We start from the raw sequence: 25,629 nt of genomic DNA, 5'->3' as shown, positions 1-25,629 counted from the left end.
AAGAGTAATCTATTTTACATGTGGCAAGTCTCGTGGCCAAGCTAAGCTACCTTGCTTCTGTTAAAGATGGATAAAGAGAGCTATCTATTTTCCTATGGATCCATCTGCAAACACTAGTCAAGATTAGAAAACTTTCTATTTTAGCTTAGGGATGAGAAAATAACTTAATTCCACTTTTGCTAATACTAGTGAGCTGGTGGGTGGTTTAATGTTTGGAGTCAGAAATCTTCATTTAGTGATCAGCTACTGTGCCATAAACAACAAAAGTGCAACTTTATTGACAACCACAGAACAAACACTGGTCAGAGGTCTCCATCTCACTTTCAAAATGTCATAAAACATGCAGAACTATCAGGGATTACTCACTGAGGAGCTGTACAAGGACTATAATGTCGCTAATACATCATTAAATGTCCCATGTGCCTTTGCTCAAACATATTTGTCCAAAATCCAAGTGATTTCCACTTCTAAGACTCTACATTATCAAATATATATTTTTTCTTGTTTGGTGCATCTCTCCATTCCAGCTTCATGATGTTTACACCGGATGAAATATCAAAACAAAATGTTGAATACTTCAAACGGTGTTGGATCTTTAAATTAATTTGAAATGAATATTGGTCGGTCTTAATGATGTTTGACTGCACAGAGTTTGTAATCACTGACCCTCTGCTCAATCTTCCACATGCTCATCAATCACATGTTAAATATGAGGCAATGTAACAAACCCTCTTCCAGCCTGAGGAATGGTGCTGCACTGCATCCATCACCTATACTCTCTTCCTGTACCACTCACTGACCTACTTTGTCTAGCTCACCTTTGACCTCTCCCTGAATAATGAAGCAAAAAGTATTTCAGAATTCCAAACAGAAGAAGTGAGTGCAAGAGAGCTGTACACAAACATGATAGAGGAGTAAGAGAAAGACAATGGATCTTGGTGCAGAAAGAAAAGAAATGAAAAGGGTAAATATTAGAAAGATTGATGGACAAGGAAAGGTGCGCTAGTTAGATAGAGGCTGAGAGAGGAGACAGATCTGATCAAACATTCAGCTGGTGTGGCCTTGTAAAAGAAAGAAAAAAACAGCCAATGAAGAATGCATTCAGCCGGGAATTTATTCATAGATGTATTTATAATGCATGCCCACAGAAGGAATGACTTCCCATGCATCTTCACATTGCATGTGTGTACTAATGTGTGTGCGTGTGCATGCTTGAGCAGAGCTGTGTGCTGTAAGTGTGAGAGTGTGATTTCCCTCCATGTACAGCCTGTCTGGGAGACAGGACTGGTGCTGATTGATGAGAGGACGTTTGTTTTAACGAGCCTCCGGAGTGGATTCACCTTGAGAGAGATTTGGATTCTCACTTTACACAGATTCTACTGCTGTCTGAAGATATCTCAAACACACACCATCAGTCTGGTTCTTCTGTGTGTGTGTGTGTGTGTGTGTGTGTGTGTGCTCGTGATGTTTGTTTACATCTGTGGGTTTTCTGCCTGAGTATGTTTGTGCTGTATGTGGGATACTTCTGATGGGCCTGCCTTTTTGTGCACCTGTAAGTCTAGCTGATGTTTGTTTGAGTGCGAGGCTGTGTTTATGTGTGCTTCATCAATTATTGACAATGAAACATTACAAACAATAGATTTATAGCACAACTATCTTAATGTGAATGTCTGTTTTCACCCCATTACTAAAAAAAGTTTAAATGTCCTTTAAGTAATCATGTTTAAAAACAGAGGAATCACCCTTTACGGTATCTACCCTGGGAATCAGTCAGCCCCAGTGTTCCCACAACTCACACACTCCCAGAGTGAAATACAAAGGACAAGATCTAGTTGTCAGACGTTCTTTGTAGGCTCTCCAAGCCGAACAATGAATAATTACATTACTCGAAGAACACCAGCTTAATGTACGATGATTTACTTTCTCTCTACTCTAATCAGATGATGCTGACGAACAGCATGTCCGTTTTTCTTTCTGTATCTATTTTTAGCATGACGGCAGAGATAGTTCAGGAGATCCTGGTGTATCTACCTTTCTTTACGTTCTTACAGCAAGACATTACAACCTGGTACTATAGACCTCACTATGAGGGAGAGGGAATGAAGCATTTAATTGGCTGAATGTTAATGGTCCATTTAACTAAATTAGAATAAAAACAAAAATAGCCACCCTCAGTAAAAGTCTCACCATGTATGGGTCAGTGCTGTTTGCAGAGCTCTTTAAGGGCTTTGCTTATAGGGAAGACTTTAAGGTTTAAATATAACCACATATAGAACCATCAGACCCTGCTTCCATCCATTATCTTGACCCCTTATCCCGTTTCGGGGTCACGGGGGCTGGAGCCAATCCCAGCTGACATCGGGCAGAAGGCAGGGTACACCCTGGACGGGTCGCCAACCCATCACAGGGCAAACACAGAAAGACAGATAACCATTCACACACACACTCACACCTACGAGCAATTTAGAGTGATCAATTAACCTGGAGAGCATGTTTTTAGACTGTGGGAATAAAAGACTATAAAATAAATAAAAGCACTGAAATAGCAATAAAAATAGTGATAAGATAAATCAAATTGAAGAATTAAAAATAAAAATAGAATATTAAAATATATGCGGTGCAGTTTGTAAAGTATCGCTTTATGAAGCTTTTATTTTGGTACTAACGGCTCCTGATACAAATCCACACTGCTGCCTAGCGGAAGTACCCCAAAAAAAGCATCATAAAGCGATACAAATATCCCAATCATAGTCTGTCAATTCTGACTCCTACATGTTATAGTCAGACTGCCCGCCGTAAAAATGCTGGATAGACAGTTTTGGAGGCCATTAAGAGATTTCTCAACATTCAGAGACAGAACTAACCCAGTCTATGGTACGGACAAGCTAAGTTGCTATTGCTAAGTCTGTATCACTTTATGAAGCTTTTAATTTGGTATTTCCGCTAGGCAGCAGTGTGAATTTGCATATCAGCTAAATATTTAGGATCGTGGAGCAACATTTAACATTTAGATTTTTAACAAGTATTGTTATTTTTTAACATTTATTGTTATATTTAACATTTAGATTTATATTTAACATTTACATAATATGCTTAGATTTATATTAATCATTTGGATTTAACAATGTTTTTAACTTAATATATATTTCACATCAAAATTAAATGTGAAGAAGATCACAAATATTTCTATAAATGTGATTTTAAAAAGTGACTTTTAAAACTTCACTCTACATTTTTTGGATGTTTTGGAGCTAAATGTGGAGAAATATTGCAGTTATTTTCAGTGTGCACAACTTCACAAACGGAGCCACATAAAAATAAACATTAGTTAGTTAAACTAAAAGAGGTTATAAAAAAGCCTATATAAAAGCCAGAATAAATAGATGTGTCTTTATTTGACCTTTAAAATTCTCAGTATATCTATCAGCTTGTTGTTTGAACTGGTCACACTGAAGACTACAGCACAGAGTGAGAGCAGTCTCTAACACAGCTGTTATTGTAATAAGTTTCACTGAGAGAAGCTTGGAGTGAAATTAAACTGTTTTTGATCTGCAACAGAAAACCCAGAGTCTCATTCAGAGAAGAGTCCGCGGTATGAAAAACAACGTTCAGAAAAAGGCGCTATACTAAATTTGACCTCTATGTGTCGCCGTATCAGATCCTCGCTCTGCTGCTGTCAGCTCTCTGTGCTCTCTTTGGCTGTTTACTACATCAATGGCGGTAGTCTCTTCATTCTGTGAGTTTCTGTGAAATATTTACCTAGTTAAGGAATGTCAGTTGTACCTTGCGTTGTCGGTGCTGTCGTATTGAAACGTAGCGTCCGTACGTGTGTTGGTTTGGTCGGGATAGTTCGGTTTCCACGTGTTAACGTGTGTGTGTGTTCATCGCTCCTCTGCCTCTGTGCACAGCAGAGTAGAGCTGAGCCGAAGAGGTTAAAGTCTGCAGAAACTATGTGAATAGCTGCTGTGTATGATGCCAAAGTCCAGCTATCAAAGAGTGCAGTCATTTATTGAGCACCACGATCAGATCGACAGTCAGGTAATGTTACATGTGTGTTTGATTCCGTTGTTTCATGATGTTATTATCAGAGCCATGCAGTATGAGCTGCAGACCTCTCATGCAGTGACAGAACATGTGGAGGATTGTTTCTGCAACCGGATGCAACACGGTGCCTGTTTGGTCACATTGATGTGAATAATTGGCTTCTTTTAAAGATGCATTTTTTAAAAATAGCATTAATCACATTTAAGATAAACTGTTCACCGCGACTAAACACATTTTGAATACTTTACACAGGATGATAACACTTAAAATAAATAATTAATAGTGTTAAAAGTATTGAGATGCAGAAAATCTATATTCTGAATGAATTTGATAGTGCTTCGGATATCAAATGTCATATATTTACCCCTTTATGATACTTCAGGATGAAAATAAGTCATAAGCTAGTAATTGTAGAATTATGAAACATACATATTTTTTGTGATTGATTTTTATTGATTTTTTTTCACATCAAATGACATCACTATCCAACAAAAACTATTTACATATCACGAGGCCGTGTTACAGAAATAATATAAAATCGAATATAATGACAGTAAAATAAGTTTATTAAAGCTAGGGTTGGCAGTCTCAGAAAACTAGCATGAATTTGAATGTAGCATTTCCTCAGGACTCCGTCTAACCCAACCCCCCCTCCCTCAGAGCTCCTCCAAAACGACGCCCCCCCCCGCTCACATGCACGAGCGCCGCTGACTTGCGACCATATGATGGTGACTGATTCAAAACCGGTCCTCACCAAAACATTATCATAGTGAAAGTTAAAAACACAAATAAACATGGCTGCTGTTAGTACTCACAACTGTCATGGTAGCATTATCCAGTTGTACTGGTAACACATATAATACTGTAACAGCTCTACTGTTTGTTAAACCTGTTCAGTGTAGATGTTCTTAATTCCTACAGTGTTGACAGTCAGTGAAGGCATCAGGAGAGGTGTAGAGTGTGTGAGCTGGAGAGAGGAGAGACAGGAGAAGTTCTTCATTCATTCAAACATTGATTGTTGTTTTGTTGGTTGGCGTGATCACGGCCGACAGTGAGCGGTTATTAAAACTCAACGTGTTCACGAATCGGCTCGTCATCACTACAGCGTCCGGACCATAGACTGTATAGAGGTCCGGACGGACGCTACAGTACATCTACATTTCTGTAGGACTTAGTAAATGTCATTAATTCTTCTGCTTGTCAGAGCCCCCTTGTTGAGAACTTTTTAGACTCTGATCCGGACTATAGTCGTGAGCAAAGCACCTCATCGGGTCAGAGGGGACAGGCCCGAGGTGGAGCGAGAGGGGCAGTCAGTCAGTAGAGGCAGGGGAAGCAGAGGCAGGGGACGGGGACTCTGAGTACATGCTGGGGAAATGTACGCGCAGGAGGCTGGCAGAACAGCAGGAAGGGATTTGAATGGTTTAAAATTTTGGGTCCCAAAAAACGGTGATTGGTTGGTGTTTTCCCAGGTTTACTCCGGCTGTAGATAGCAGCTTTTTTTTCGCTCTTTTTTAAGAACACATTATGTATTGATTGCCATCAGGACATTAAGATCATTTTAACCAGTATAACAAAAAGTGTATCTAAATCTGACTACCAACCCCAGCTTTAAAGAGGAGTGACACAGGGCCACACATTCATCCATACATTTGAAGTAAAAATAAAATAAAATAAAAATAAACACATTAATACAATTAAAATAAATAAATAAAATAAAGCAAAATAAAAATAAACAAATAAATAAAACAAAATAAAATACATAAATAAAAAATGGGGATTGATAGGGTAGCTCATGCCTGTAGGTTTGACATTCTAAAAGTAATAATTATAATAGCTTAGATATGTTTTAATAATGAGAGTAGAGTCATATTATGTGTACATGTACCTGCCTAAATGGAATGATATATAAATGAGACAAACAAACAGAAGCTTTCCTTTTATTTACTACAATGTCTTGTTTCCTAGCAGGCTTATAAAAGCTTTCTCCATACTCTGGGAACAGTTGTTGACTGTGAAAGGGTTACATGGTTAATGGTCTAGCATAGCTAAACAAATACTTAGATTAACATATTCAAGCACTTCAACTTGGGGAGAAAGAGAATCAAAACCAATGCAGGGTCTGTCAGCAGGAGGATGTGGTTGATGATTGTTGAGGAACAAGGTGAGAGTTTAGCTGAGGCTGAGTTGTTGTTTTGTGTCGGGGTGCTTTCAGGTCTGTCTCGTGTTTATCTGCTGGTTGGATTTTAAAGCTTAGAGGTGAGGAGGACAGGTTCAGACAAGCTTTTTGACATTTTAAAATTGTTACAGATACGTTAAAGTAATGTTTCCTGTAAGCTTTTAGAATCACTGTTAAACTTTGTCTGCAGAGAATGATTCACAGATTTACTGTTTCATTGTGAAACTGGCATTCAGACTTTGTCAGATCTGGGCTCTGTCCTATAAAAATGTTGACATTTGTTAGAATTTAAACATGCTTTCCTCAGCTGACTTAAAGATAATACTTTATATAACAACAGTGTTATATTATTTCCATAGATTAAGATGTAATGTCCATAACACAAATGAGTGGTCAAACAATAATCCCCTCATTTGTCACTTAAAGAACAACATTTCAGCTTCTGCCTTCAAACAGAGTTGTATCTTGAATGGCAGATATCCAGTTTATGTTATCATGCTCTCGTCTGCTTTATGTGTGTGTTTATATTGAGTCTGCATGTTTCAGGGAGAACAATTAGCCAAGAGGATTTCTGGGTAACTGATAAGACTGAATTTAATTGACTTCCCTAAAATGAAAAGAGGAAGACGACAAAGCACAAAAAGATAAACACAAGAAGAATATCAGCAGTATCTGTCTTTCTCTCCTCATTTCCAGGTGAGTGGGCTGATTGAAAAGAGGTCTCCTGTGGATTCTTGCCATGGATGAAGAGATGACGCCTTTGGACTGTCTGCTGCCCTCAGGTACCGTCTCTCAGACACACAGACTCCCGGGGCGAACACTTGAATTCAATCAATCAAAAACGCAGCTTTGTAATAAAGCCTGACTGATGTAGAATAGATATCAGGCTTATATCGAGTCATCACAGTAGAATCTGTGTCAAGGTGTCTATTTCCTGATATGCACCTTCATCTGAACTTCTTTTAGGTCGTGCATATCCCACAAGTTAGTGCTTGTTGTTTTTAAGTGTCTGAGTTTGTCCTGTAGAGCTAGTTCTAGGTCAAAAAGTTGTTATTACCCTCAGCGCCTTTTTCTGCACGTGAAGAGGAGTATCTCAGCTGTGCATTAGATTTGGTTGATACTTTGATAAAAAGCATTATTCTGATTACTTTTGTGTTGACATATCAGAGATATATGGGTGCAGATCTTTTTTATTCCACCTCAAATTCCCACTGATTGGACCGCAATTATCTTCATCTAGGAAATATTTGTCTATAACTGGTGTCAAAGCACTTTGGGTTGCATTTGATTTGTATGAAATGTGCTATATAAATAAAGCTTGATTGATTGATTGAAATATCTCACAATGGTCCGGCCGTTTCTATTACAGACATAATTACAGATATTGTTATAGTACTACCAAGCAGCAACTACAAACTAAAATCAATGGGCCTCATTCACCAACATCTTCTTAAGATTTTTATTAAATTTACACTTAAGAAGGTGTATATGTCGGATTCATTAACACTTCTTGAACCACAGAATTGTTCTCAGCAAGGTTATTATAGTTTTGCATTTTTCATTAGTTTTTATTTTTATTTCGTTTTGACTTTTTGTTTTCAATTTCAGTTTAGTTTTAATTTGTTTTTGAAGCGGGTTTGCTAGTTTAGTTAAGTTTCTATTTTTTGAAAATGCTTAGTTTGAGTTTAGTTTTTATTAGTTTCAGTATTAGTTTTAGTCTTTTTTGCCTGTGTGCCTGGCCGGGGGGTTAGCTTCTGTTTCAGGGTAAGAGGGCTGGGTGCTCTCTCTTGCCTTGACAAGGTATGCTAGGTTAGCCGTCTTGTGTGAGCTTTTCAAATGGACTTTAAGATTAGTGGGATTTTCCCCCTTGAGAAACATATTTTCAGCATATTTTATCACCTTCCATTGCAAGGCACTTACTCCTATCAGAGACAGTCATATTCAAAGTAATCCCAAATGGGGCTCTGCCGCTTTCTCCTGACTTTCGCTGCCATTAACGCTCTGCAGGCAAAGTGTGGACGTGTGCCTGCTTGTGCGAATGAGCCAAATGAAGTGAAACTGGCAGAAAACAAACAAAAAATTCATATCCTAAAAAATAGGGAATACTGGTAGATACTCTGAAGGATAGTACTCTCCCTGGGGTGTCGGTCAGAACACACTGGACAGGAGACAGGAGGGAGCTTTAACCGTTTAGTGAATATTCTCCTTACAGCACAACAGTTCAGCAGACCTAATGAGGCCACAGAGGCCAACACATCAAATAAATACACAAACATAAGGGTGATGGTCACAATATGGACACTAAGGCTAGCATTACTGACCCTCTATAGTGTTAAATAATATGGTGACTCACTGATACATCCTTAACAATAAAATAAGCAATAAACAATAAACAATAATCATTGATACAGAGATAATGATTCAGATGCTACCACTACAAGTATACTAATAATCATATCACTCTAATACCACTGCCACCAATTAACCATTAACACTTATAATGATAAATGAACAGAACAGGATCATATGGGTGATTCATAATATGAGATGACCCATGCCCTCATGGCGTCTATTTGCTCTCTCGGGAGTTTTAACACACGTGAATGCCTATGGACAGGAAAAGTTAGTTCTCCGTCTCATTATACTTACTTGTTGGGCATTCACACAGGAACGGTTATAAACAGGGCAGGTAGTCGGGGCGAGAGAGTTCGTCTCAATTTAATCCCCCTGCAGTTCTGCCTCGCTGTGAGTGCGCGCGCCCGTCAGCTGCAGGCTCCGTTCGGCGCGCTCCCGCGCAGATGCAGAGAGCAGAGAGCAGAGAGCAGAGAGCAGAGAGCAGAGAGCAGAGAGCAGAGCAGAGACGTCCACCCGATCAGTCTCTGACTTTATTACATATCCACTCAAAATACTGAGTTTAAGACGAAAACTAAAGACATGTCCTCTGTCATTTTAGTTTATTTTAGTTAGTTTTGTAAACTCACAATACAGTTTCAGTTAGTTTTTGTTTTTTTGTGAAGCCTCGTTTTTATTTTTATTTCAGTTAACGAAAATGTTTTTTCACCTCTCGTTTTCTTTATTTCGTTAGTTTTCGTTAACTATAATAACCTTGGTTCTCAGGTGTTCTTAAATTGATGAATGCCATGTCCTCGTACATTTGAAGCTTGTGCTTGATGTTTCTAGTTAGCATAGATAAACTCTTAATCATCGGCCCCAAGTCCCTCACAAATCCCATTCCAAATTTCACTCTCACTTTAAATAACTCTACTCTATCTCCTGCACCTCACATCTGTAACCTTGGAATCATTTTTGACAGCAACCTTTCTTTTCAACACCACGTCACCCAGCTCACTAAAACGGCCTTCTTCCACCTCTGAAACATCGCCCGCCTCCGTTCATTCCTCTCTTTCTCTGCCACAGAAACCTTTATCCACACATTCATCACATCCTGTTTAGATTACTGTAATAGCATCCTGTAAGGCACATCATCCAAAGTCCTCCGTAAACTGCAATACATTCAAAACTCTGCTGCACGCCTCCTCACCTGCACCCGCTCCCGTGACCACATCACCCCCGTCCTCCAACATCTTCATTGGCTCCCCGTCCCCTACCTACTGCATACAGTTTAAAATCCTCCTCCTCACCCACAAAGCCCTCCACCACCAGGCCCCTTCCTACCTCACTGACCTCCTCCACCATCACACTCCTTCCCGTAACCTGCGCTCCTCACATGCCAACCTCCTGTCCCCACCTCACAGAACCAAGCACCGAACCTGGGGGGACAGAGCCTTCTCAGTAGCCGCCTCCACCCTCTGGAACTCACTCCCCTCCCATATCCAAAACTGCTCAGACTTTTTAAGTTAGCTTTTTATTTGTGATTGTACTGTTGTGTTGTTTTGTTTGATCTGTGTTATTTGTTTTTTTTTTGCTTGTATTGATTTTAACAATTGTACAGTGTCTTTGAGTTTTTGAAAAGCGCTGTATAAATAAAATGTATTTTATCGGCCCTTAAATGCCCATATAAGGGCATGACACTACAGGGCCACACACAGAAATCACACAGACTCGTGAGAGGAAGAGGAGAGACATTGGGAATGCGCAAATTAAAATATAAACCGATTGCACATCCCCCGAAGCAGTGCTGCTTGAAGTGAACACAAACAAGCTGATTTTTTTTTTTAACTTCTATAATTTATAGCCTCAGTTGTAAATATGAACTAATTTATATCACTCATTCAAGGGTGCCTTTATCAGAAACGCTGCGCTGTAACCACAAAAAGACCAGTTTCTGGAGTTTGGAAAGTGACATTTCTTGGGGATTTTGGAAAGTTTGAATTCTCCTTTGTCGTATTTCCCGTTTCATGATGCATCAAATGTTTTCTAATCAGGACTGCAGGCAGGCGAGTTTAGCACCTGGACTCTTCTACTACAGAGCCATGCTGCTGTAATACTGCAGAATATGGTTTTGCATTGTGTTGCTGAAATATGTAAGGTCTTCCCAAGAAAAGCATTGTCTGGATGGCAGCATATGTTGCTTCTAAACCTGTATATATCGTTCAGCATTAATGGAGCCTTCACAGATGTGTAAGCTAGCCATGCCATGGAGTCTTATGATCCCCATACCATCAGGGATGCTGGCTTTGGACTGTGAGCTCAAATCAAGCCGAGTGGTCCCTCTCTTCTTTAGATCAGAGGATGTGACGTCTGTGGTTTCCAAAAAGAGTGTCAGATTTGGATTCATCAGACCACAGGACAGTTTTCCACTTCCCCTGAGTCCATCTTCAATGGGCTTGGACCTGGAGAAATACAACTCTAGTGTTAATTGATGGATGTATCCTTTGTTCACGCACCTTTTCAACTGAGATTGAGTCAAACAAGCAAGTCCATACATCAATTCAAGCATAAGGTCCCATTAGGTATTTCCCAAAGCAATTCCTTGTCATTTCAATGGAAACTGAAATGTTGACAAACCAACTAGTCTAAATTTGAAACTATTTCTTTGACAAGACTGAACACATACTCACAGAGTCTGCAGGTAAACAATGTCAGATTGGTTTGCTAAGCAGTATAGTGTTGGAGTTGAACACACTCCAATTTTGGTGAACTGGACCGCTCAGTTTGCATCTCATGAACGAGAACGTGAGCATAGTCCGGATCAGATACAAAAGACTTCTATTTCTGCCGGATGCTGGAGCACGACGCATCAATCTCAACAGAGCAGATGGAGCGGGACAGGAAGTCAGGCACCAAAACAAAATGAAAACATGCGGTTAATTTTCAGAATAAAACACTCTGTGTTATCACCAGATCGTATTTCACTTAACTACAACAACAGACCGTCATGATGAGGGGAGCCAGGCCTGGAGTCAACAGGTCAGAGGTTTTCAGAGGACCAGAAAGACAACATGGATGAGGAGAGGAGGAGGAGAATCCTTGATTCAGTAATTACCGCGGGAGAACCTCGGTCACATGACTCCAGCTGTCCCACGGTCCTGCTCTGTGCTGCGTTCTGAAAACACAACAGATGGGTGTTAACGGACGAGAGAGCAAGGAGCCGGGCCGCAGCGGATCAGAGACGGACTGCACACGGATCTGGTGGAAGTCCCATGTTAGACATCAACTAGAGCTACAGCCCCCGACTAGTGGTGGAGTACAGTTTAGACACAACATATGACCAGCATTTGCTTCTTTCTTTCCATCACACTGCCTTCTGGTGATAACGTGTATGCCAATGTCAATGCATCATAAAGACACCTTAGATGCCATACGGTGACGTCATCAGTATTTTGTCCATTATTTATAAATGCTCTGAGTAATACCCAGCCACAGCTGAGTGTAGGACTCCCACACAAACAAGGACCCAGCCACAGAATCTGTCCACGTCTGATCAAAACACGCACTTGCTCACATCACTGTCACACTTGTCTTTCTGTTTCGGCTTCTTCCCCCTCACTCTGACACACAAGCCATCTTAGGGGAATTCAAACTCAAAAGGAAATCACTTGCACTTTCATGACAACAACAACGTGTGTATGTATGAGATGCACTTCTCTGTATCCTTTTTGTTCTGCTGCGTACATAATGAATCTTTACAGAAGCAGGGTTTGAAGTGTTTGCTTGTTATGTTAGCTGTTTGAGAAAAACAGACTTTGAAGAAGCATCTTGATCATTGAAGTAATTCTAAAAATAAATAATCCTGCACCTGAATAAAAGCCCTGTCATCTTATGAATTCACTTTGTTCAGAAACGGCACTGGAAAACCAAGCTCAATTTGACACAGAATAAACTCTGCCGGAGTGCATTTTCTCTCACAGCTCCTGGGGCGTTTATGCACAATGATAACAAGATTCATATCCCCAAAGGTTTCCTGAATCAGTCGATGCTCTGAAAAGAAAATAGCCTCTCCTCCTCCGGTCAGCTCTGACTGCTCCTCAGACTGGAGGAGAGGCTGTTTTAGCTGCTATTCTCAGGTCAGTGTTTATGTGAGCTCCCTTGTGGTCTGTGAATGTGGAGGATGGAAAACTCATACCAGCCTGAGGGAAGGTTTTACCCACAGATGTAAAGGTCAAGGGGATGGTACAACGTTTTGGCCTGTAGAGGAGATATCTGGAGCATGTAGTTATCTCCATCACATCCCGCCAAGCATTTCTGACACACATGAAAAATATTTTGTTGTAGAATAACTCTGTCATAAAGAAGGCTGAAGGAGTGCTCACAGAATGCAAAGTTCAGTGCCAGGAACGTGTTGTGTTGATTTCATAAGCGCTTGAAAAAATAGAGGCTGTAGAGACAAACCTTGTGAGCCATAACTGGAAACATTGAAAACCTTATTTATCTATCCTCTGTTTTTATCATAGACTGAAGACAACATGGGTGCTGTCTCAGTGACATCACATTTTTGGTTTCTGAGAAGGTGTTTTGAAGCAGTCACTAAAGTAAATTAATTACTCAACCTCAGTTTAGATCAAGAAACAGACCAAGAGGTGGAGCTGAGGCGAGCTATATGCCTTGTTTCCACCAAGTACGTGACTGGTGTTAGATCTGTAAACAAACGCATGATGCCTCTAGTGGCCAACGCAAGTAAGTGCGATACCGGTCTGGAAAAGTTTGGACACACCTTCTCATTCAATGGTTTTTATTAATTTTAATTATTTTCCACATTGTAGATTAATACTGAAGACATCAAAACTATGAAATAATCTGGTTTTGCCATAATCTGGATTACAACAGTAGTCAAATAGGGCTATCCATTGTGTACTAACCCTACCTCTGAACAACACAACTGATCATCTCAAACACATTAAGAAGGCATGAAGGAAAAAGGGGGCTACTTTACAGAATCTAAAATATAAAACAGATTCTGCTTTGTTTAACACCTTTTTATTCATTCAATAATTCCATATATGTTCTTTCATAGTTTTGATGTCTTCAGTATTAATCTACAGTGTTTACAATCATTAAAATAAATACAAACCCTTGAATGAGAAGGTGTTTCCAAACTTGTGACTGGTAGTGTACGTCTGCAGGTAAACGGTGACAATGGGTTACCTGGATGTTAGCAGAGCTCGCAGCACCAGCCTTCGCTCCTCCCTGCACATTGATGACAAAATGACTGAGTTTGTTACCCATCACTCTGATTGAGTTAACGACACACTTCATACAACTTTATCTCCGTTTTCTAAATCAAAATATGCCACGAGACGCCTCCTGTCAGCTGTGATTGTTTACATCCTGTAGTAGTCCTCATTAATCTGAACTACAGCTCAGGCTAATGACGGGTGGCTACGTTGCAGCTCAAAAACACTATATGCAGTGATTCTCAGATTAGATTCAGAATTCTGAGATTAAACTCAGAACAGTGAGATCAAAGGCAGAATTCTTGCATTAAAGTCATAATTCTGAGATTAGAGGAAGAATGTCCACAAGACCCAGGCTTTGCATCCGGGTCTTGTTTCACCCATAGACTGTATAAAATATGGACGTAGTATCCGTGACGTCACCCATCTGTTCCTGAGAGCTGTTTTGAAGCCAATCGACGGCGGCAGCCATATTGGAAATGCTGAACTCAACTAGGCAGAGTGTGACGTAATGTGAGCCTCCTAGCCAACAGCTATGTGTTCCCGACCGGGAGTCACGGCAGTCATGTCCTCATTTGGACGAAAGCTCGAAATCTTAATATCTTTTGAACCGTCACAATAGAAAAAATTTCACCCCCTGTACAGTGTGTGCCATTAGAGAGATTAGCTTCGTAGGGCCAAGCCGTTTTTGAACCAGGCTGTAAACATGTTTATTAATGCTGCAAAGATCGTCTTTTTTCCATTCATGTCTATGTGGTTTCTGGTGTTTCTTCAGCCAGCCTCAAGCGGATTCTCGATGTATTGCAGTTTATAACACTTCTGCATGGGCTTCATCGTTTGAGACCGGAGGTTACCGCTTGGTTTAACCCTCTCAGGATTCTATTTCCCATACATTATCCCACTTATTACCTGGCTATTAACTTAAAATACAAAGATGTGGGTAAAAACTTTGATTAAAGATTATTTTATTGATTTAAAGTGACTTATGTATACAGTTTTTTAAAAATAGTCCCAGTGATTCCTCGTCAGTGATCGTTCCATGGTGATGGATTCATCTCTGCCTGTTGCGGTGGATTGAACATGAAACTGTCCTCATTCAGCTCTCTTTCTTCTCTGAGCTCTGCGGTTCACACACCTTTAAAAAGAAACTAATGTCACAACCTTGAACCCTGCTGCTATCATCACCACCGCTCATGGTTTAACTTTCTTTGTAGAGATCGCTAACTTAAAGTTTCTCTCACCTGTTCCACTCATTGATAATATTGCTGGACAAGATCCAAGATGAAAAAGTCCATGTTGTTTAGCCTGCTGATTTAGCATGCTAACTGAAGCTAACGTTTTAGCCACATAGTTTACCAATATGATGCTAACAGAAGCTAATGGTTTCCCCTCACCATACGGTCTATCAACAAGCAGAAGCTAAATGTGTCTGAACTCTTTTCTGTGGATTGATTTGACATGACGTGTGATCAGTTTGTCTCTGGTGTTGCTCATGTTAGTGAAAGTTAATAACCATAGTCAAGGGGTTTTGACCAATCAGAATCAAGCATCGTACACAACCGGAAGATCAGTGAGACAGCCGGGTTATAATAAAATATGAATTACTCATTTTACAGACTAGTAGTTCTGCTGTCGACGCGTGAGGGTGGTGACTTTTCAATTAAATTCATACAACTTTATTGATCCCTTAGGGGCAATTTGTATGGAGCAGCTTGTACAAAATAACATAAATACAAACAGAGACATACGGACAACAATTACTTTTTATTGTGTGGCCAACTAAACGTGCACATTCCTACTCTGGCTTCAATCAAAAATGACAGATGTATAATCTGTCTTTCTATGCTTTTATGTTTTTGATTTATTTATTTTACATATGTTTTATTTACTTCTGTCACATTATTTCACTGTGAAACACTTTGGAAAACTCTGTTGATGTTTTTTATTGGATTATAAAACACTAAAGGCTAAAGTCACTTTCTCACACAATGAGAAACATTATTATATCAGCTTCTTTAGTTTGGAGCTGGCTTCTCTTGTGTATCTTATTGTTTATCTGCAGAGGTTTTTACTCTGGTGATTAAACTGAATTAATTCAAAATGATAGTCTTTCACAGTATACGTATACTGATTAGATCAATCAATTAATCAAGACATAAATTAGCAGTTTATACAGTGTGAGTGCTCTGTATTATTCTCTTAAAGGGGACATATCTTCTTGGCGTTGAGTTGGTCATTCAGAACATGCTGTATACAGACGAGTGGGACAGAGCCCTGACTGTTTGTGTTATGAACCTTTAATAGGTAACAGATTTTTTGTTGTATGAATGTTTCCTTCTTCCACTGTCTCTCCTCCTCTCTGCTCCACTGATTGTTTCCAATCTCTATAATCCGCTTGTTAAACTACAAAGGCCATTGTAATTGTCCTTCTGTTTGTGTACATGTGTTTGTATACACTTGACATTCTTACACGTGTGCGTGCTGCGCGGAAACACAGACCTAGTGTTGATTTTCTATGCTTGTACAGCTGGAAAATCAATAACACACAAAGGCCAACGTCAGTCAAGAGACACAGACTCCAGATAGGACGCTATCAGCAGCTCTGAAGCAGTCGTTGAAACAAATGTTTCCATAAACGCGTTAGCTTAGCATCACTTGCTGCACTCTTGAGTTTGCTGGCTGTGCAAATCCAAGATTTATTCTTAAGATTTCACGGGGTGTGCAAATAATCCCCCAAACGGTTGCAGAACAGAGCAAAGCACACACACACTCACACACACACGCTCTCTCCTGATGATTTAATTCTGCTGATAAATCCGTCCCTCGCTATCAAAGGTAAAATATGTGGTGGAGCGTCCCTGTGCTACACGCTTTTAATATCTTTTTCCCAACCGCACACTTGAGAGAAACACTTCCCACCCCGCTTAGATAAGTTTAGTGTACATTGCGCCTTGTGTTTAATCTCTTGCAGGAATTGCTTATCAAGACTCTCGTTGGAGAGTTTAGAAAAAACAGCCCCTGGATGTCTGCATTTTAAAATCCCCTCTGCACACGGGCTGCCTTTTAAATTTCACCATTTAATTATGAATGTCTATTCCTGGAGTATCTATGTGCTAAGTTGTGTGTTTGGATTGTGTGTGTGTGTGTGTGTGTGTGTGTGTGTGTGTTGTATTTATGCTGTCTAGCACTTTTTAAAGAACCCCAAGGTGACATATCTTTGAACGGAGTGCATGAAAGGCCACGCTCCTCCTCTCACGCGTGTGTGCGCGGGGAGGTGAGTGTTTGTGCGACGAGGGGCGATCTGAAAAGTCACGCCTGGTTGCGTTTGTCTTTTGTTCTCTGCACACCCCCAGCCAATTAAGAGACAAGACTGACAAATCTGCCCCTCCTCCCCTACCCCTCCCTTCTTCCCCTCCTCTTCATCCCCCCTTACCATACTCTGCTGGGGTTGACTTTGGTATTGGAAATGACCTTCCAGTGATGTGAACTTTTTAACAACATCAAGCCTGCCGCAGCAACAAAGTCACAAACCCAAAGGACATTTTTTTTTCTTCACACCTTCTCAGCCAAGCCTGAACGCTCTATACACCTGAGGGAATACGTTTACTACGTGTTTTCTTCAGGACACATAAGGATGCACACTCATCAATGGAGATTTCATGAAACCTGAACTGAATTCTTTTCATTTTCTTCACTGGTGCTTACTTTGGCCTCTTACTGTATACCACCCTAAAGGAAAACTGTATTAGGAAAGATGAAACTTTATAAGCCATGCTGTTACATTGAACTGAACCTGGACTCCAGCTGTGGGGCATTTACATAAATCTATAGAGGATTGAAGTCAGAAAACGTTGAGATAACAGAGTGTTAGTGCTTTTTTTTTCTAGGTTTGCTTGAGAGAGCAACAAGTTAAAAGCTCTGCAGCTCTGTTTCTGCTTCCAGTGAATGAAGAGTTATATTTCTTTATCTCTTACAGATAGACAAATTATGGTTTTGAGGTACTATCAAGCACCAACCTCCGGTCTAAAAATATGAGTCCATTGGGAAGTGCTAAAAACTGCAGTTCATCAAGGATCCGCTTGAGGCTGGCTCCAGAAGTACCGGAAACCACATACACCAATTCAAAAAAGCTGATCTTTACAGCAGAAATAAACATGTTTACAGCCTATGATATGCACACACTGTACGAGGGGTGAATCTATTTCTAACGCGGAAATTTCGAAGATATTGAGATTACAAGTCTTCCAATGAGAGGCACAGCTGACTTGATTGACAGGCAGGAACACTGTAGCTGTTGGCTAGGAGGCTCAAAGCCCGCCTCTTTTAATCACAATCGCTTGACAGCAGCAATATGGCTCCCCCTGATGATAGGCCTCAAAACATTGCTTCAGAAACAGATGGGTGATGTCACGGGTACTACGTCAATTATTTATACAGTCTATGGGTATTATTCAGGGGATCTGCTTTAGAGGAACAGAGAAAGAAAAGCTGCAGGTCCAAATCGATGGGCGATCGAGGGAGAACACTTTGACGTAGGAGCATCGAGGTTCACTGAGAGGAGAAACAGAAGCTTTTGGATGTTAGCTACTTTGAAGTGTTGTGGTTTTTGGAGGGCTTTCTTCTGAGATGGTTGTGTTCCAGTAACAGATGGTGTGCACGAAGGTAGGGGTCTACCCATTGTCTGCCTATCCGGGCCAATATTCGGCATTTATCTTATAATCTGGATCAGCATTTCATTTAACTGACGACTGATATAATTAATTGATTGAAAAGTTGCTGCTTTGGCTCCACTGATGGTGTATCTTCTTGGTTTATTTTAAGTCAGCACTCTGTCTCATCTACTGTCCCACTCACAACACTATCTGATTGGCTAGACGTCACATGACTGAGTGATGTAACTGCCCTGTCACCGTTCAAAATATCAGTCACATAAATGACTAATAATGGATATCTGTATCAGCCCTGAAAAACCATTATCAGTCGCTCCCTGCACCAAGGTCAGGGTATTGAGATAAGCGTTAATTGGAGTTGATTTCATTTATTAAAACCTCTCATATTTAACTGGACTGAAAACTAAAGGGGTTGTTTCTGGCTCCACAAACCCTCCCTGAGTGTGCAGAGCTCGGTCATTATCCGTCACCAGATGCATAAACCTTGGAATGATTTGTGTTCCTACTTTAAGTTTGAATAACACGTCATCTTGTTGTGAGAAGCTGCTTTGATCAATGACCAGCCCGAGATAAAACAACACAGCCTTCACTAATGCAGCATTCAGATTCAGAGAATTTAGTTAATCCCAGAGGGCAATTTGGTTTGAAGTGTACCAGCTTGTCGATTATCAACACAAACACTAACAAACAGACAAACAACACTCAACAGTAAACATGTCAGTAACAACAATAGTGCAAGACGGGGTTGTAATAAAGAGTAAAAGAATAAATTAAAGTAGACTAAATAACTAAAAAACACAGTAGCGAGGAATAAATACTAAGAACCACCTTATGAATACACAACTTCACATGGACTATCTGTTACAAGCTGTTAAAAACTCCTATCAGGATTTAGAGGTCTGACGGCAGAAGGAATATAATAATAATAATAATAATAATAATAATAATAATAATATTGATAACTTTATTTATATAGCCGCTTTAAAAACAAATCTTTACAAAGTGCTTTGACAAACAAAGCATGGTTCAATTAACAAAGTAAACATTTAGACAGCGTGGAGGAATTTAAACAATGCAGAACAAAATGCAGTGCAAGAGGTTAAAAAGAATACACGTACATTAAACAGAGTGAAGTGGTGGGACAATAGACCAATAGATCATTGTTGAGAGGTTTTTCAAGGATAAATAGATCAAAATAAATGAATACAAATGGATATGTAAATAAAAGCATTAAAATCACAATAAAAGAGGTTTTCAGAATAAGAGGATGACATCACATCGAGAAAATTAGTAAGTGAAAAGGATACATTAGGAACATTACAATAATAAATGAAAAATAATAAATGAAACAATAAATAATCAAATAAATAATCAAATAAAATTTAAGACGATTAATTAGTTGGATAAAAACTATATATAATAATAAAATAGAAGTAAAAGCGGTAACAGTGTAAGCGATCTTACAGTGTAACACCACTGTAAGATCTTTAACTATTATTTAAAGCCTGAGAAAGCACCTTCACCTCTGAGTGGCCCCTCCAGGTCCTCTCTCTCTCTCATTGGGACACAAACCTCCCCAAAACAATCTGTCCCTCTATCTCAGACATTAACATCACATCCCAAAGAACACTTATTTTCAACTTTTAATAATACTTAGTTTGCAACTAACACATGTTTGAAATTCTTGTCTCTCAGGTGTTTTCATCACTGACAGTTTGTTTTCATTGTTTCAGCAGAGGTTTTATTTTCTTTTAACCTTGTCTCTTGATTATAGTGATTAATAGTCATCAGTATGTGAGGCACATGTTGCAAAGAAATCACTTCAAACTTTAGTAGATAGAGTGAGAGCCTTTTTTCATCTTCCACTCAACAACAATTCAACATCTGAACATGTAATACATGTTTGCTTTTAAAGGTGCAGTGTGTCAGTATTTAGCAGAACTGAGCAGGCTTGGGAGAAAGTGAATATAACATTCCTGAATGTTTAAATAAGGATTTAATCACCTGAAAAACGAGTACAGGTCATATGAGTTATCGTATTTAGTGAGTGTCTGCCAGGGATGTAAATTTTAAGTATTCTCCGTGATCTTTCTTTGGAAATGTTAAGGATCTATTATCCATTAATCAATTAAAAACACATTGAGTTCTCTTATGTCAAAAACAATGCCAATTATGTTTTTTCCCCCTAAATCATATTTTCAAAAGCAACAAAATGCACAACACTGAAGGGTACAACATGTTAAACACGATGAATATCAACGATCAGGCTCATAAAAATATTCTTCGCAGACATAATCTTATAAAGTGAAGGCTCAGACTACTAATTGTGTTTTTGCTGCAGAAAGAGAACTGAACAAAAAAGTACTTCAGACTCCCTGAGTCCAGTTTTCTGTCTACTCCTTCTTATTGAGTAGAATAAACATGTATTCGGTCAGCTGTCAGCCGGGAACGCAACCGGGTCACAATCAGTCCAGCTGCAGAAAAACCCAGACAGCTCTGATGTTGCTGCTCTGCAAACATAGCGTCCTAGCAATCCCCACCAGTCTGTTGGCTTTGTATCTAAAGGTGAAAATGTCCTGTTTAAAGTTGTCAACCTTGGTGTCCGTGTCGTTGTTGACAGCAGTTGATTATTGATCCTCTTTAAAAAGCAGAGACCTGTCACTCAGCTGCAGCCGCAAACTGAGCGTCTCTGCTGTGTGCAACACCTTTAGTCAACTGAGTCACATTAAAACATGCTTTAAACTTAAAACACCTCACTGATAGCTGGACCAAATATGAGACCACGTGATGTTTGATAGAGTAAGTTCTTGACAATCAATTAATTGGTGCTTGATTAATTGTTTACATCCCAAGGGTCCACCGGAAAAGCATCGGTTTAAAGATGGGGTTTTAGATTTGAGTTTTTGTTGTTGTAAACTTTCTGCAGTTCTCAAACCCGTGGCAATTCTGCACTTCAGGACTCGCCCTTTTTTTGAGGCTCATGCTGTGGCTGCTTTGCAATGATGACTTTTCAAGATACTCAAAATTATAACGGTGGTAAAACTTGAGGACTTATTTCTTCCTCTCAAAATATTTGCGACACGTGTGATCTTCTCTTGAAACAGTGAAAAACATCCACACTGGTGAAGGCATTTTTACAGCTGTGCTTGTTCTTCTTCTCTGTATGTAACACCAGATCACATACTGCTGTCAGAACGGGAAGTTGTCTAAATAAGTAAACTAAAGCAGTTTGATATGTTTTATGAATCAGACTGAATTGTGTCATCAAAAGATAATCAAATATTCTTCATCAGTTGTTGTTTTATTGGACTGGTTAAATTGTGCGTACCTACTTAAAGGTTATTTTACAAACATGCAAACAGTCATGTTTTGTTTTTGTTGTTAGATCATCTGTCTTTGTCAGACTGTGCATGATTCACATCCCTCCTTGTTCTCCTCCTTCGTTCTCTGCAGGCACGCAGAGGATCTGTCTGATCATCCTGAACCAGCCTCTTGATAAGGACTACCTACACATCCTCTGGAGTAAAGGTATACCTCACTCATCATCACATCACAGATCTAACAGCTCCTCTTTGTATCAGCCGGTTCTTGTCTGTATTAGTTTGGCTCTGAGTGTGTTCTGCTGTGTTGATCTTCACCGGCCTGTGCTCTGCAGCCTCTGCTGCCTCCGTTATGCAAAGTCCTAATTGCTGCCATGTCAATGAAAATATGAGAGTGCCCCCTCGCTGCCCTCTGCGCACTTCCCCCATGAGATATTTAATAAAAGTGAAGACGATTTTTTTCCCTTAAAAATAATTGATCTCCCTTCAAGGCTGACTTTTTATTCTGTTCTCTTGTAGCTGCATGACCTGAAAATGATTACAATCCAAAAATAAGCCATATTTTACCTCAGATGCTTCAAAGACCAAAATGAAATGTTATTTATTTTCCTTTGAGACCTTCACTTTGTTGCATCATGATTACATTTCATTATGATCTATGAATCAGGTATTAAAGGGGACATATCCTAACAAACCAACTTTTTCAGTGTTTTGCACATGTGCGTGGGTGTCTGGTGTAATAACTCACTCACAAATGTTAAAATAAGCCCTCCCAGTCTTTAATTAGTGGTCCACTTGAGTCCGATCACACACAATCAGACGCTCTGTTCACAATCTGCTCGCCTTGGCCTTGTGACGTCAGACGAGAGACTGTGCGTCACTGCCTGAGGGGGCGTTACTATGATCATTCACCAGTGTTTGCAGACATGTAGGGCTGTGTATCTGTGTTTCACTGAAGGTTTGTTTTGTTGTTAAAATGCACATTTCATACTTTATGTCCCGGAGAATATGGTGGAGAAAAGACTTTATGATTGTTTTGTTTATTTTGATCTATAAAGTCAGCACAAGCAGCGGAGTCCTCCAGTCCCTCCTGTCGCTCCTGTCCCTCAGTTACCTCTTTTCAACCAATTTCTGGGCTGGTGCTCGTGCTGGTTCAGGGCTGGTTGAACTCGCGAACCGACACAAGCTTGTCTCCTTGGCTGACCACTGCTTTGTCTTTGAATCCATTAGTATTTTTATTTTTTCGCTTCAGGACAATGGAGGAAACACGTTTGGTTTGTGTTTTTGATCACGGCAATCCTGCCCCTCGCCCCTGACATAAGCGGTTCGTGGTTCTAGACCAAGCGGCAACCTCCGGTCTAAAAATATGAGTCAATGCGGAAGTGTTAAAAGCTGCAGTTCATCGAGGATCCGCTTGAGGCTGGCTCCGGAAGTACCGGAAGTCACATACACATGAATGGGAAAAAGACGATCTTTGCAGCATTAATAAACATGTTTACAGCCTGGTACAAAAGACGAGTGTATTCTGAATAGCGCATTTCTCGATGTCCTCTCACTGTGAGGGGGGTGAATTTTTATCTAATTCGGCAATTTTGAAGATATTGAGATTACTAGTCTTCCAATGAGAGGCACAGCTGCCTGCAGGAACACTGCAGCTGTTGGCTAGGAGGCTCAAAGCCCGCCTCTTTACGTCACACTGGCTCGACAGCAGCAATATGGCTGCTGCTGCCGATTGGCTTCAAAACAGCGTTCAGAAACAGATGGGTGACGTCAAGGATACTACGTCCATATTTTTTACAGTCTATGTTCTAGAACAGCAAAGAGTTGGAGCCGCTCTGGAACTGGTTTTCCCGGCTGGGAGCCGGCTCACTCACAGTCAAAACACGAAAAACCGGTTCTCAATTGAGCGCCGGCCCCGAACTGGCCCTGAAACTGCCTCGGTCGAAAAGTGTGGTGTAGATTTCTCCAGATTTCATCCTGATAAACTTATGAGTGACTGCAATACCGGTTACAGTCCAGTTCAATCGTTTATCCTCCTCCCGCCTGTATGAGAGTCTCCTTATTTACTGTCTTCCTCAGATATAAATTTAAGTTAGACTATGTCTCTGCTCATTCTTTTAAAAACCAACAGAGAAGCGTCTCTCTGCTGTTTGATGAGCAGTCAGGTTTCACTGTTCCTCTCTGCAGCTGTCAATCAAACATGACATGAAACGTTTGGGTGAAAGCAAAAAAAAACGGTACCTCACTTTGTGAACTAATGTTGGTATGGAAAAGTAGATCAATATGATTATCTCAATCTGTATTTTTACCACCAGACATTTTGCTGATGATATCTATTAGTGGTGTAGTACTCGAGACCGGTCTTGGTCTCGAGGCCGCTTATTTAAAGGCACTATGAGGAGTTTTTCACCAGCTGAGAAACAGACTGAAACCAACACTGATGCCTCTTTATGACCTTCAAAAGCAAACAAAAACAAAATTAACAACACTGATACCTTCTCTGTTGTCATTTTTAATGCCTTATACCACTCAGTGGGGGTAGGTGTCAGACCACATGATTGACATTTGACTTTAGCAACATCCTTTTTTCGGCTGTTGTCATGGCAAATAATCATATTGAGTGATACATCTGGCTGTTAAAAGAGAACAGGGTGAGGTTTTTGTTGAAAACACTACTTTGCATGTACAGAACAAGAGATAAGAGGTATCACTTTGTCCACAATGGGGCACCAACATTGATATTAATCAAAAGTTACTCACAGCAGCTTTAAGGTCTCGGTCTTGTCTCAGAATCTCAAGCATTTTGTCTCGGTCTCGGACTGGGCGGACTCTGTATTTTATATCAAGACCGGTCGAGACCAACACTGATGCACTCTGTGTCCCTGTCATTACTGTGATAAGAGAGAAAGCCCCCCAGTCTTTCTCAATTCATTCATTTTTTCCTCACCTGTTACGGACGTGACTTTCACAGTGCTGAATGGAACAATTGAACAATCAATTCTTTCACTGAAGAACAAAAACATGAATGTTGAGTTAAATATTACTCCTCCCCCCGACCCAACCCATTCAAAAATTAACAAAAATGCAATCCCAACAAAGTCCCATTCAAAAAGTTAAATGAAAAGAGCCCCTCTCCCTCCAACAAAGTCCCATTCAAAAAGTTAAATGAAAAGAGCCCCTCTCCCTCCAACAAAGTCCCATTCAAAAAGTTAAATGAAAAGAGCCGCTCTCCCTCTAACAAAGTCCCATTCAACATACAAATAAAAAAGCATCTTCCCTCAAGTTTCTCAATCCTGGCCCATGTAGTCAGGATTAGGTTAAAATATATTTTTCCCAACTATATGTAAGTTCTCTATTAAGAGCCAACCTTCAATTTAGTAAATTCCTGGTTTATTCATGTTTATTCACATTTATTCCCATAAATTCCCATTAATTATCCCATGGACAATTTCCAACTTTGAAATTTCCCCAAATTTTGCAACCCTAGTTTTGATGCATTCTCCAGAGTTGCTATAGTAACACGACACTCTTTTCAAGTTGGCACACCTCGCAGAAGAGAAAAGGGAGCTCATGTGGATTTAAAAAGACACACACCGAAAACAGAGTGTTTATAGAGCTGGTCCAAAACCTCCTCTGGAGCTTGATTTATAAAATATTTTGACTGACACATGGCCAGGATGTTACATTTAGACATGAGGGGACTGTATTAGATGGTTGAAAAAGGGCATGATATGTCCCCTTCATGGACACAAGCATCACCATCTCTGGGTCTGTGATGAAGAGAGAGAGAGGGTCATACAATAATGTTAACAGTCTGTATGCTTTTCTGAATTCTAAAATTTCTG

The 25,629-nt window shown here is 40.0% G+C and overlaps 1 protein-coding gene across 7 annotated transcripts in view; it reads left to right on the top strand.

Moving 5' to 3' along the window:
* The first annotated feature begins 3,618 nt into the window (after positions 1-3,618).
* Positions 3,619-25,629, top strand: part of tpk1 (thiamin pyrophosphokinase 1) — a 148,852-nt gene continuing 126,841 nt past the window's right edge. For 3 of the 7 annotated variants that reach the window (XR_004634545.1, XM_034706638.1, XM_034706636.1), the window contains exons 1-3: positions 3,619-3,736; positions 6,917-7,002; positions 21,918-21,992. Coding sequence is in view for 6 of the 7 variants with exons in the window: in XM_034706638.1 (XP_034562529.1) it covers positions 6,960-7,002; positions 21,918-21,992 (118 nt within the window). In the remaining variant the exon portion in view is untranslated. Of the gene's footprint in view, positions 3,737-3,908; positions 4,039-6,916; positions 7,003-21,917; positions 21,993-25,629 lie in introns of all 7 variants that reach the window. The other 4 variants (XM_034706635.1, XM_034706632.1, XM_034706633.1 and 1 more) reach the window with 3 other exon arrangements.

The sequence above is a fragment of the Notolabrus celidotus genome, chromosome 17, assembly GCF_009762535.1.
Source record: "Notolabrus celidotus isolate fNotCel1 chromosome 17, fNotCel1.pri, whole genome shotgun sequence".
In the NCBI taxonomy this organism is placed as follows: Eukaryota; Metazoa; Chordata; class Actinopteri; order Labriformes; family Labridae; genus Notolabrus; species Notolabrus celidotus.
This window is presented reverse-complemented; position numbering and strand designations above follow the sequence as displayed.